Genomic DNA, 14,334 nt, shown 5'->3' on the forward strand with positions numbered 1-14,334 from the left:
AAGGGCTTGCTGATGGAGAGTATTTAGAATATTCCAGGCTAAATAGAGCTTTAGAAGTGAATATGATATAGGAGGTTGGTCGTATTACTGGTATGACCTAAGGAAACTATGTTTTTAATGCTTTGTGAGTCTGTCTTGAAGGAAAAGGAAAACAATTAGGAATCTTTAATCTTTATAAAATGCCGGCAGGTAATTGATCAGAACAAGATCGACACCCGTATCCTCTGCAGCCTTTCAATGGATCCTGTCCGACCACCCTTCAGGGGCTCTTCTGTGCACCTGTCTCAGTGTGTACGGATGCCAGGCTCTTGGCCGCAAGCTCCTAAACCTTTGGACTCAGCTCTGGGCAGGGCAGGACCTGCAAGCAGAGGCCATGTGTTTGGAAAGCCAGGGGAACCAAGCCCACGGAGTGGGCCAGCACAAAGGGTAAGACCATGTCTGGATGCATAGTAGCAGCATTCAGCTTATCATCAGAGGAAATAACAGATTTCAAATAACTGTGAAGCCCTATATGAAAAAAAAAAAAAGATTTGGGCTTTTTTGGTTGGTTGATTGGTTGGGTTTTGTTTTTGTTTTTGTTTTTCTTAGTTGCATTCTGGGCATATGTTTCAAATCCTAGAGTTGTGAGTTTAGAAAAAGTGCGTCATAAAGAATGCTAGATAGACTTGGGTATAGACCTCAGTCCTCTAGCTTCTATAGATATAAATAAACATACATACATAAATGGCAGGTTTGAAGATATGGCTTTTAAGTGTTTAGATTTTTGTGTTGGGTTTGGCTCTATGGTATTAGCAGCCACTCCTGCTTCTGAGGTAATAATTCTTAAGAAGGTTCCTTTTAGAGGGCTCTTTGCCCAAATCTTAAAGAAAAAGATCCTCAGCTATTGCTTCTAATGTGTGTACAATTGCATGTATGTGCATTCTTAATCTTCTAATTATGTAGTAATTTTAAGAATGGTATTTGTCTATAATTAAGAAATCTCAAAGAATAAAGAGTTAACAAATATAGGAAGAACTGGATAATGCAGTTATGGCAATTTTAAGTAGAGTAGACAGTGTCAAATGTAATGTTATGTAGGCAGAAGAAAAGATGACATTATGTTGTATTTTTTCTCCGATGACTTGCTTGAGTCTATATGTGACAGCCCTAATTGGTGTAATAACATTAAACTTTCAAGACTGCCACAGGAAAACAGTAGCCAGTTTTGTTGGAGGTTATTTTAAAAAAACCCAACCTCAGGTACTTTTAAATGGTCCATTTTTTTTCTGAAAATTTATTAACTGGTACAGTGTTCCCTCTTACCTTGGGTGTATAGGAAACAAACTAGAAAAATTGCACTTTGTTATTTTGTACATCAAATCATGGACTGTACCTGTATTTACGCTTAAAAACCTAAGATGAGATTGTTATAAGTATTAAGAGTGTTTATTGAAAGTGTTTATGAAAACTACTTAAAGGGGCACCTGGGTAGCTCAGTTGGTTAAGCTCCAACTCTTGATTTCAGCTCAGGTCATGATCTCAGGGTTGTGAGATGGAGCCCAGTGTTGGGCTCTGTGCTGGGTGTGGAATCTGCTTGAGATTCTCATTCTCTCCCTCTCTCCATCTGCCCCTCCCCCCTCTAAAAAAACTGCTTAAATAATTTTTATGAGGTATTTTTGTCCTTTATTCTTATAACATGTATAGAATTCAAAGATGATTTTTATTACTCACCAAGGCTTTAAGAAAGCCATCAGTGTTTCTGGGTGTCTTGTTAGAAACATCATTCTTATGTCTTCTTAAACACTTCACTACGTGTGTTACAGAATGTGTGTCACTTGCAGTCATTGAAATAACACTGTTATTTCATCTTAGAAATGAAAAGCATTCTACATCTTAGAATAACTGTCGAAATACATTTTTTAATAACTCTACTCATTAACTTTCCATAGGAATCTGTAGGTTTGGTCTCTATGTTCCGAGGACTGGGCCTTGAGACAGTGTCCCAGACCCCTTTGAAACGGGAAGTGCCTCCATTAGGTATGTGGAAAACTAATTTGTAAAAAGGTGTGGGAGTATGTATGTATGATTTCTTTGTTCTTAAATTCATACAATTTATCGTCAAAAATAACTACTTTACAACACCTTCAACTCACAGTTACAGTTGGGTTTTGGCCCTTCCATTCAGGTAGAGGCATTTTAGGTCGAGGCTTGTCTACCAGTATGGTGCGCAAGGACAAAGAAGAACTCCATCCCACATTTCTGGATCCTTCCATGTTGGCAGCTGGGGATAGCAAGATAGCAGAGGCCTGCGTTGGTTGGAATAGGTGGGTAAAGTTGCCTTCAAGGGTAAGTGTCAAATTCAGATGAAATATCTCTATAAGCCCAAACGGAAACTCTGAAAAGGGTCGTATTATCTTATAAACAATACATGGTTTTATATTAAAGAATGGATGTTTTCCAAGAATAATCAGCAGCCACTGCTCCCGTCAGTCATTGGAAAAGGGTAAAAAGTAGTTCTCTGCTGGGCAGTTTACAACTCCATTTGCCCTGTTAAGTTAACCTGATTGTGGTGGTTCTTTAACCTGGCTGATTCACTCTTCCACCTCAATTCTGCCATGGAAATTGGCCTTGAGAGTCAGTATGAATAGCAATTAGCAAATGAGTCGTGTAGGCGTATTTGCATCTGAAGAGAATCCCAAGGTTTGGGTCCCCTTTTCCTTCAGGAAAAGAATGTAGACTTGGAGGAATCATTTAGATAGGAACATGGCTGAGAAAGTCCTGATTTGCTTTTCTTTTCAACATTTCAGAATGCTTGGAAGAGGGAATTTGGATACATCTTTATTACCTTTGGGAAGAGCAACTGGTGGTATAGGCAGAGGAGTATACAAGGCTCCTGGTGCTCTCAGCCTAACTTCTCGGGATCCTACCCAGCTATCATCACCACCACCTCTGCCCCCATCCTCACGTCACCCTCTGGATCACCCTCTACTTGGGACTGTAGAACACAAGGACAAGTAAGTCTGGAGCACCGCCTTCTCTGCTTGATAATGATGTGGGAGGAGGCCTTATAATATTGTAAACGCTGTTTCTGTTGTGTCTAAAAGTCTTTGTGGGTGGTAGGTACTGCAGGGTTGTTTATTTTGTTTTTTGGGTTTTTGCCAGTGAGGAGAATGACAAAGAGGTGGGATAATTCCTGATGAAGTGAAATGGGGTTGATGGTTTAGATAGAATGTACCAGAGAGTAGACTCAAATGATTTTTCATTTCCTTCTCAATTCAGACATAGCCAGTTTTTTGTCACATCGAAGATTAGGAAATTATCTAGGAAAGATATTGCAGCAGTTCATCTTTCTTGGTGGAACTAATTTTTGTGTTCTTAGTTACCTGGCCTCAATTATTCCATTGATATTACCAGGGCAAAGAGGGTGATCTTACTTCTCCAATTAGAGATTGCTAAGAACTTAGCTTCTAGCTTTCAAAGCTTGCTTTTGTGTCACTTGTGAAAGCTAAGTGTAAAATATTACTTCTCTCAGTGTTCTTTTTCTCTTTAATTTTTTTGTGGCGTGAGTTGTTTGCATTTTTGTTTTTGGTATATATGTGTGCTTTTGTATATTTTCCAGAGAGCTTTTTGTAAAGCAAGGCTCAAAAGGAACACCTCAGTCTTTGGGATTGAACCTTATCAAAATACAGTGTCATAATGAAGCAGTTTATCAGTATCATGTGACTTTCAGGTATTCACAACTTTTTTTCTCCATATTCACTTCTTAGAGAACAGTAATGAAATCGTTTCCCTGGAATAACTGGGTATTTTTCTGTGTGATTCCTGATGAACGTCCCTCCACAATAATGCACAAACTCAGATCCTTGTGATAAATTTAAGGTTAACATTATTTGTGTTTAGCTATATTACCATTTCCAATTTTAACTTAATAGGTGCCATTTTATACACCTGTAAGGTGGATTTACTGTGAAGTTGATGAAGCTTAAGGTCAGGGCCTTTTACTTGCATAGACCCCTTCCATAACCTTTTAACTTATTTTGTATCTGTAATTTTGTATTCTTCTTCTTAAAGAGAGATCCACACACACACTGGTGTAAGACCCATACCCCACAAAACCTGGATCCTCCTTGCATAAGTCTCATACCATGATGGCTCTCCAGTGACCGTCTAGGGTGAAATTTGAGGGTGAGAAAATCAGAGAGAATAACTTTAATCTTATATCAATAATTTCAGGGTTTCTCATACTTCTTAAAAATTAAGAATTCATGTTAGTTTGTGTTCTCTTTTCAAATCTCAGGAAGGGAGCACTTGGGTGGCTCAGCTGGTTAAGTGTCCCAACTCTTGATCTCAGCTTAGGTGTTGATCTCAGCTTAGGTCGTGATCTCAGGGTTGTGGGTTCAAGCCCTGCGTTGGGCTCCACACCTGCTTAAAATCTCAGGAGAGTCATTAGCTGGAGGATATTAGCTGGAAGTGTGAAAATGAATGAGTGATTTGGAGTATCTGTGGAGAGAAAATAGGAAGATGGAAGACTGAATTTTTGAAGCACAGATGTATAAGAGGAGTAAGTGGAGTGAAAGAGAAAAGAAAGGAACAGTTAGGGGGAAATACCTTGAAAACAGATTATAAAGACCAAAGGAAGGGCTCCTTTGAATGAGGAAGAGGTGGTTGACTTTGGCCACAGGAAAAAAAGTTACTGAATTTACTCTGAAGAAACCCTTGTTGATTTTCCACTAGATTTGTTAGAGTTAGGGAGAAAAAAAACTAGACTAAAAGAACCAAGGAGAGCACAGGCGATTGGAAATAGCCAGTGAACTGGCCGCTTATTTAAAAAGTATGTGAGAAATGAGAAATGGAACGATAAAGAGAGTAATTGCTTTAAAGCTGAGCACATGTGGCAGGTGAAGAGAAGGAGCTAAAAAAGAGGGTGAAGGGGCGCCTGGGTGGCTCAGTCGTTAAGTGTCTGCCTTCGGCTCAGGTCATGATCTCCAGGTCCTGGGATCGAGCCCCGCATCAGGCTCCCTGCTCAGTGGGGAGTCTGCTTCTCCCTCTCCCTCTGCCTCTCCCCACTGCTCCTACTCTCTCTCTCTCTCTGTATCTCTCTGTCTCAAATGAATAAATTAAAAAAAAAAAAAAAAAGAGGGTGAAATTGAACCCCTGAGAAGGGAGGGTAGTGGAAATGAGCCTGCTCTGGAATGTAAAGGAAACAGATGAGCATTAATGAGAGGGAAGAACCCTTTCTCTGGAAATGGATTGACAAATGTTAATGAAGCAGAAAGGAGTGTGAGTCTTTACAGGCCTCTGCATTGACTGGACAGTGGAGAAGACATGGATTCTGTAAATTTCAAGATGGTAGATCTGGACCTTTGAAGCCACAATATAAAGAGCATGCCAGACCATTGAGAGGATACTGAGAAGATGTATTATAGTGGACTGGTTATCGTGTGGCTTCCTTGTATTATGTGAAGGAAGTCCAGAGAGACAATTTTAAATACTGTGTTTAGGGCATAGTGCCATTCATGTAGATGAATTTTTGGAGAAGCATTTTGAAATGTTATACTAGCATATGAGTGTTTAGTTTTGGGGACAGCTATATTGGATTACCACTTGATTTTTTAATCTTTCATCATGTACTTGAACATACTTAACCCTTTTGAGCCTTAGATTTGTTTAAACTTTCCAGTTGTACAACAGGGGTGTGTGTTACTGATATGAAATGGGACAGCCATTGTACCAAGTAGCTACTGGGGCTTTTTAAAGCTGTAAGATTTGTGACAATCAATAAAAAGTAGAAATTGCCACAAGTGAAAAATAGTTGGAGTAAAATCCTGTTTTTAAAAAGTTATTTTTAAAGTATGTATTTTTGCAGACTCTAGATCAGGGATTGGCAAAATATGGCTGTCCTGCAGGGCAAATCTGCCTGTTCTGTAATAAAACTTTACTGGAACATAACCAGGTTCATTGGTTTACATATTGTCCATGATGCTTTCGTGCATGTTGGCCAAGTTGAGTGGAGACTCTATGGCCTATAAAGCCTAAAATACTTGCTATCAGGCCCTTTACTGAGAAAGTTTTCTGATCTCTTGTCTAAAATCGGGAAGAACATACGCTGAAATGTTAAGGCAGTTGTCTTTGGGTGGTGGAATTACAGTTTCTTTTTTTTTCCTGTGGGCAGGTATTCTTGGGTTGAAATTCCTTTTGTAGTCAGGTATATTTGAATTTTAATATGACCACTAGATGGGGCAGTAGTTACAAGTGACTGGTTCTCTACCAAACCTATTAAACGGGTAATAAAGACTGCCTGCCATTTGAGCAAATTGAAGTAAATTCTCTTTATTGTTTTCTAGCCCTAATGTGGAGTGCAAAAGCATGAGGTTTGGCATGTTGAAGGACCATCAAGCTGTCACTGGAAACGTTACTGCTTTTGATGGATCCATTCTCTATCTGCCTATTAAGCTTCAACAAGTAAGACTAAATAGGAAATATATTTTGGAATGAAACCTAAGAGAGTTCTGGTGCTTTGAGTGGTAGGAAATCATAGACATCCTGATATTTGAGTTGTACTTTCCTAGTCCTTAAAGAAAGACAGGCTTTTCCATAACAAAGAAATGTCAGACTAAGAAACTTTTTCGTTTGAATTCTTCAAGAAGTTCCTTCTCACATAAGAGGAGTGGTTGGAAGCCTTTGACCTCAGTGACAGAGAATGGTTTAAGATTTCAAATGGGAAGGGATCTATTGCTAGTCAGTCCTCTTACCAAATCTTTTCTTAAATCCTAGTTGTCATGCTATGATTTGGCCCAGTGTGAACAGCAAAATGAGGGGAAAGTAGAAAATATATGTAAGACATTTTAGTGTTTTCTAGAACACAGTTGGATTAGATTAGGGCTTGGTAGTTTTGTCATTTTTTTTTTTTTTACTTGCATATATTTATTTGTTAGGTTCTTGAGCTAAAAAGTCAAAGGAAAACTGATGGCACAGATATCAGCATTAAGATTCAGTTGACAAAGATCCTGGAGCCCTGTTCTGACTTGTGCATTCCCTTCTACAATGTTGTTTTCCGTCGGTGAGAAAACAGCTTATTTTCTTTAATCTCAGTCTTATATTAGTAACAGTGCTCTTCAAGGAGCTTGGATGGTGGTATACCACGCACATATAAATCGGAGTTTAGAAACATTTAATAAATAAATAGATGGTATTGAGGCTAACTTATGGAAAAATTATGTCAAGTGATTAGCCAGATTTGGGGATAATGAAGGTAGATTTGAGGTGGCTGGTTGGGTTCCTTTGGAATCATTCGGATTCCATCAAGCAGATGTTTATATTGCATAATTTCATGGTGTTACTGATGGGGCTACTCAAAGTGGTAGGGTGCAAAAATTTATGCTGGAAGAATTTTTTTCCACATCCCTTGATTTTTGGATTCAGACAGCTCATAATTTTTTTTTACTTTTTATAAGACGCAAATTTTCATAAAACTTATTCCTACACCACCTCTTTTTAAATGAAACACAGAACATAATTTCTACCTAGTAAGTTGAACTGCCAGGAACGAACACAACTTCTTATGTCAGACTGATCTTTACAAACAGAAATTGACTCTCTTGCATTCTTTTTAGTTAATGGTGAAAAATAATGTAAATTGAACCTGGGAAATCAGCTCGGTTTTTGGTCACCTGGTACGTAGGACAAGCTATTGTCAGTTGTATATACCTCAAGATAAATGATAATTTTTCTTTTTCTTCTGGCAACGGTGTTCTCAGCATAAAAGCTATATTGTGCAAAGGGCACCAATAATTTTGACACTTTAGGCTTCAAAAGGAAAATATAGTTAAGAGTAGTAGAGCTTGAATTTTTTTAATTATTCTCTAGAAGACCCATTTTTGCTCTTCATTTCAGGGTAATGAAACTTTTAGATATGAAGCTTGTGGGGAGAAACTTTTATGACCCTACAAGTGCTATGGTACTACAGCAACACAGGTCAGTGGTGTTCTTCTTTTCCTCACTTTGGAATGTTCTGGAAAGAAATTTTTCATTGTGATTACCATATGTAGTACAGAAATCTCAGCAGTATTTTATGACTGTGAATATAATTTATCAGTTAAATCTGTTCCATAGTTTAGTTTTTTAGTAAGTTCACAATGATGTTTATTTACTTTGTTTCATGGTGCTTTCTCACTGTTACTGGGGAGGGGGGCGGTATTGGCTCAGCTGTTTCAAATGGGGGCATGGAAGTATCTGTGGTTTTTTTAGAACCCTGAGGTAAAGCTCACTTGTCTCTTCAGGTTGCAGATCTGGCCAGGCTATGCAGCTAGCATCCGAAGGACAGATGGAGGTCTTTTTCTCCTAGCTGATGTCTCGCATAAGGTCATTCGGAATGATTCAGTACTGGATGTCATGTGAGTGAATGGTGGGATTTACTTTTAACAAGCTAACGATTTTCTGAAAGTTCAGTAATAGCTGAATACAGATTGGCCATTGTTCTGTTTAGGTTTTAAATTGTAGAACAGGGACACCTGGGTGGCTCAGTCGTTGAGCGTCTGCCTTCGGCTCAGGTCATGATCCCAGGGTCCTGGGATCGAGCCCCACATCAGGCTCCCTGCTCCGCGGGAAGCCTGCTTCTCCCTCTCCCACTGCCCCTGCTTGTGTTCCTGCTCTCACTATCTCTCTCTCTGTCAAATAAATAAAATGTTTTAAAAATTGTAGAACAGATTAAGGATACTAAATGTATGTAAGTCTTGCAGAGATAGGCATTTGAATAGAGACCTGTTATATTTGAGGAGGAATTGTATTTTTTTTAAAGATTTATTTATTTCGCTGAAAGAGAGAGCTTACAAGCAGGAGGGGCAGAGGGTGAGGGAGAGAGAGAAATCCTCAAGCAGACTCCACAATGAGCATGGAGACCAACTCGGGGCTCAATCTCACGACCCTGAGATCACAACCTGAGCCGAAACCAAGAGTCAGACGTTTAACGAACTGCACCACCGAGGTGCCCTGAGGAGGAATTGTATTTAACTCTCTGGTTAAGAAGCCTTGGTTTAATACACACACACCCTGAATTTTTGTTTAAATGCGTTATTATAGGGGCACCTGGGTGACTCAGTCAGTTAAGCATCCAACTCTTGGTTTCGGCTCAGGTCATGATCTCAGGGTTGTGGACTTGAGCCCCATTTCAGGCTTTGTGCTCAGAGGGGAGTCTGCTTGAGGATTTCTCTCCCTCCCTCTCTCTCTGGAATAAATAAATAAATGTAAAAAAAATGTGTTATTTTAGTAAATCACTTACTATAGTAAATATAGATGTGATTAATTTGTAATGGCTTCATGAAATCCCATTTTATAGATAAATCTGTGTCCATCACTGATTCTTTTTTTAAGGCTATGTACTTAGAAGTGGAATTACTTAATGAAAAGGCTTAACATTTTAAAGACTTTAAGAAAATATTTGCTATAATAAGATACTTAAATATAAGGGTGCCTGGGTGTTTCAGTCAGTTAAGCGTTAGGTGTCTGCCTTCGGCTCAGATCATGGTCCCGGGATCTTGGGATCGAGCCCCACATCGGGCTCCCTGCTCAGTGGGGAATCTGCTTCTCCCTCTTTCTGTGCCCCTCCCCCTGCTCGTGCACTCTCTCTGTCTCACATGCTCTGTCTCTCAAATAAAATCTTTTTAAAAAAAGATACTTAAATATACATTGACAGATTACCCTCTAGAACACTTACTTAGTTCATTTTTCCACCAGCTGTGTACAACTACTAGGTGTTATCAGGCTTATAAATCTTTGCTTATCTAATGAATTGATTCATTCCTTCATATGCATTTATTGAGCTCCTGTTGTATACCAGAGTCTTGGGACATATCAGTTAACATAACAAAGATCTCTCTCCTCATGGAGTTTACGTTGTAGTCGGGTACATAAACAATAAATAAACAAGATAAGTGAATTGTATAGTATACTAGAAGTGTTGAGAGCTTTGGAAGGAAGAAAAAGTGGAACACAGAGTAGGAGAGATCAGGAGTACCAGGAGTGGGGTGGGGGAGGGTGGAGAGCTATAACTTTAAGTAGAGTGACCAAGTTCATTCGAGCCAACACTTGAAGGAGTTGAGTTAGCCAGGTGAATACATGGGCGAAGGAGCTTTTTGACAGAGGGACAGCCAGAGTAAAGGCCTTTAAAAGACAGAAATATGCCTGGCTCATTCAGGGAGTGGCAGGGAAGCCAGGGTGACTAGGCAAGAGCAGTGGAAGTGTGGGGAAGGTGGAGGAGATGACAGTATAGAGCTTTGAAAGGCTATTGTAAGGATTTTAGCTTTTACTTTGAGTGAAGCATAGGATTTATGGCCAAGGAGTAACATGATGTGGCTTAAATTGTAAAAGGATCCCTCCCATTGCTGCATGGGGGAGAGAGTTGGAAGGGTGGGAATAGAAGTGGGGAGACCTACCAGGAATCCAGGGGAGGCATGAAGATGGCAGCAGTGGAGGTGGCGAGAAGTGGTTGGCTCCTGGATAAATTGTGAAAGTAGTGCTCAGTGTCCTGGCTGGACGTGGGGTGTGAGATAAAGAGAGAGGTTGAGAATGGCTCACTTTTTTTGGGTGAATTTGTAATTATTCTATCTTTCCTAGACTGTCTCTCCTTGATGGTGGGGGCCATGTCTCTTTTTCTGACAGTACATCCAGCTCTAGTTGATTCCTAGCATCTAGTAAGTGTTCAAGAATATTTGCTAAATAAGAGTAGATGTCTTCAAATGCACTATTTCTTTCTTTATGGTCTCTGCTTTGCTTTTCTTCTTAGATAGGTCTAACTTATTTTATGTTTTATTTTTTCTGATGTTTTACACCTTCTGGAATTTATCTTGATGTGACGTTGGGATCATCATGATTGCCTTGGGACTATCTCACAGTTTATTGGAAAACATTTTTTTTTAGATTTAAATCACTATCTTTATCATATGTTAAAGTACTTTGATTTACTTCTGAATATTTCATTTTGATCCAGTGGTTAAAATCAATGTGATGCTGTGTTTTAGTTATTGTAATTTTATTAGCTTTTAATATTTGTCAAGGAATCCTGTTTTCAGAATTTTCATAGTAAATGCCACCCATTTATTCTTGCATGTGATCCTTTGAATAATTTAATGAAAACAAGAAAAAAAGTCAATTGGCATCAACTGGGGAGACTGTTCAGTGAATCTTCCTATTCACAAATAATGGCATATTTTTCCATTTATTGAAATTTATTTTTATTAAAGTTTTACTTTCATGAAAGTTATTGTCATATTTTATTATAACTACACAAAAGCTATTTATGGGTGAGTTATGTAGTATATGTAGGATTGGTTTTGTTTTCTGCACAATTGCTTATTTTGGATATAAAATTAGCTTTTCATTTTCTAAGTACATAATTTTGTATGTACTTACCACTAATTCAACAGTGTTTTGTAGATTTCAGAGTACAAGTTTTGCAATTATTCCTAAGTATTTTATTCTTTTGATGCATTTGTAAATGGATTTTTTTAAAATTTCATTTTCGGTTTGTCGCAAGTGTAGAGAAAAACAACTGATTTTTTTTTTATATCAATCTTGTATCCCATAACCCCTTTGAAGTCATTTATTAGTTAAAACAGTTTATTCATGGATTCTGTGGGATTTTCTATATAGGAGATCATGTCATCTGCAAATAAAGATACTTTTTACTTCTTCTTTTCCAATCTGGATCTCTTTTATTTCTTTTTCTTGCTGAATTATTCTGCTAGGACCTCTAGTACAATGTTGAATGGGCATGGTGAAAGTGAGGGAAAAAAAAAAGCCTTGACCCCGCCCCTCCTCAATGGAGGAGTGGCCTTGGATATTCCCTTTGTTAATAAAGACAATTCAACGGTGGGGGGGGAGGGGAGTGGTGAGAGTGCACATCCTTGTCCTTTTCCTGATCTTAGGGAAAAAATATCCATCCAGTCTTTCACCATTAAGTGTATTAGCTGTGAGTTTTCTGTAGATGCCCTTTTTCAGATTGAGGAAATTCCATTTTATTCCTAGTTTATTGAGTGTTCTTATCATGAAAGGAAATTGGGTTTTGATCATTTAAAAAAAAAATTCTGCTTTTTAAATTGATTTTTCAATATTGAATCAACCTTGCATTCCTGGGATAAATCCCACTTGTTTGTGGCGTATAATTTTTTTCTGCATGTTGCTGGTTTGGGTTTGCTTATATTTTGTTGAGGATTTTTTTCTATATTCCTAAGTGATATCTGTATTTTTCTTGTGATACCTTTGTCTCGTGTTGATATCTGGGTAATATTGGCTTTATAGAAAGAGTTGGGAAGTATTCCCTTCCTCTTCTGTTTTTTTGAGAGAGTTTATGAAGGATTGGAATTCATTTTCCTGTGGATGCCTGGTAGAGAAATTTGACAGAGAAGCCATCTGGGTTTTGGTTTTTCTTTGTGTACAGTTTTTAAATTACTAATTTAATTTTTGTATTGTTAGATATTTATTCTGATTTTCTATTTATTTTTGGGTCAGTTTTGGTGATCTGTGTTTTTCTAGGAGTTTGTCCAGTTCATTTAGGTTATCTAATTTGTTGGCATACTAACGTTCAAAGGGTTCCTCTACAGTTCTTTTTATTTCTGTGAGCCCACCCCCTCTTTCATCCCAGATTTTAGAAATCTGAGTCTCCTTTTTTCATAGGTGGTCTAGCTAAAGGTTTATCAGTGTTGACCTTTTCAAAAAGCCAGTGTTTGGTTTTGTTGACTGTATTTTTCTGTTTTCTATTAATTCCCACTCTTATACTCATTATTTCCTTCCTTTTGCATACTTAAGGTTTAGTTTGCTCTTCTTCTCTTTCCAGTGTCATAAGGTGAAAGGTTAGTTTATTTGGGATATTTTTTCTTTTTAATATAGGCTTTTACAGCTATAAATTTCCCTGTAAGTAATGCTGTAGCTGTATCCCATATGTTCTGGTATGTTGTGTTTTCATTTACATCTAACTCGGAGTATTTTCTAATTTCCCTTGTGATTTCTTATTTGACCGCTTGATGATTTAAGGGAGTGTGTTGTTTACTTTCCACATGTATGTGAGTTTCCTGAATTTCTTCTGTTGTGAACAGAGAACTTACTTTGTATTATTCTATCCTTTTATATTCATTGAGGTTTGTTTAATGATCCAGCATATGCTCTCTACTGGAGAATGTTCTGTGTGCACTTTGGATGTTGTAATTTTAACTTAAAATATTTTTTGCCTTTTACTAAGGAAAGTGCCAGAATTAGGACTATGGTACACCTTTATATTGGAAGTAGAAATTCTCCCAGGGAGGTTGAGAGCTTGGCATAGGCAAACATATGACAAACAAGAAGGAGAAGCACTATAGTTGTCTAAGGATGTGTGTTTGTGAACTGTATTTCAGGTTCCAAACACAGATAGGAAGGGCCATGAATGAGATCAGTGACCCAACTATCCCTGACCCTGGAATTTGAACTAAATAAACACAGTGATCTTCTTTCACAAATTGAAAAGACAAGAAGAGCCTTCCTAACGTTTGACCACTTGCTTTTTTACCAATTGGTCTCTGATCAAATGGACCTCCAACTATGATGTCTTAGGAATAGATTGGCTTGGTTTGGAGGCTTATCTGGCTTATGCCTCCATGCATTCCCTACAGAACACTCTCTTGTACATTTAACAGAAAGAAGGAAATGCAGGGCAAAACAAAAACACATGAAAAAATCTTATGAATATAGACAAATAACAGCAAAAGCAAAGTAAGCAGATGGAGAGAAATCAAGTTAAGGGCAAAAATAATTTTCAAGTGGTATTCCTTCAAAACAAAAAGCCCAGAGACCTCATACAAAGACCTGGGTCCAAACAATGACTTCTAACCTGAAAGCTCATTAGATAAGCAGCTAAAGCCTAATGAAACTAGTTTGAGCTCAACTAGTTGTTGGGATTGACTCACTGGCAGCAGATCTGAAGGACAAATGGAGTTAAGCACAAGGGGCCCAGTGAGTGCATCTGTGGGTCTGAAACTCCTGGAGTGTTGCCAAGGAAGAGCTTCCACAGTTACCGTGGTGAGAGCTCCAGAATTGTCAAAGGATGATGAGACCGCTGTTCTCTCTGAAATAAAGAGAAGGCTGCTGATTTACTGCTTCCTGCAGTGAGAAGAGACTGCTGATCTTATAGAGAATACTGGAGAGGTATGGAGTTCAGGACAGCAGTCTTGCAGCGGGGCAAGCAGCACAAACATGGTTGCTCAGGTAGTCTGTTGTTGATTGAGTAGTACTCCTCTCTGGGATGCTTGTTGGATTAAGTTCTTCCCTGATTGGCCAATTTACAGAAACAAGGGGATGACTCTGGTTGGATAGCTTACAAAAGTAGGT

General features: G+C 38.4%; 1 protein-coding gene across 2 annotated transcripts in view; it reads left to right on the top strand.

The window, feature by feature from the left end:
- The first annotated feature begins 237 nt into the window (after positions 1-237).
- The window catches only part of PIWIL2 (piwi like RNA-mediated gene silencing 2), a 69,505-nt gene continuing 55,408 nt past the window's right edge, over positions 238-14,334 (top strand). For both annotated transcript variants that reach the window (XM_032389177.1, XM_032389178.1), the window contains exons 1-9: positions 238-426; positions 1,929-2,016; positions 2,165-2,303; positions 2,787-2,993; positions 3,599-3,709; positions 6,324-6,441; positions 6,915-7,039; positions 7,873-7,953; positions 8,259-8,372. In XM_032389177.1, the coding sequence (XP_032245068.1) occupies positions 238-426; positions 1,929-2,016; positions 2,165-2,303; positions 2,787-2,993; positions 3,599-3,709; positions 6,324-6,441; positions 6,915-7,039; positions 7,873-7,953; positions 8,259-8,372 (1,172 nt within the window). The remainder of the gene's footprint in view (positions 427-1,928; positions 2,017-2,164; positions 2,304-2,786; positions 2,994-3,598; positions 3,710-6,323; positions 6,442-6,914; positions 7,040-7,872; positions 7,954-8,258; positions 8,373-14,334) is intronic.

Source organism: Phoca vitulina, unplaced genomic scaffold (assembly GCF_004348235.1).
Source record: "Phoca vitulina isolate PV1807 unplaced genomic scaffold, GSC_HSeal_1.0 scaffold53, whole genome shotgun sequence".
Classification (NCBI taxonomy): Eukaryota; Metazoa; Chordata; class Mammalia; order Carnivora; family Phocidae; genus Phoca; species Phoca vitulina.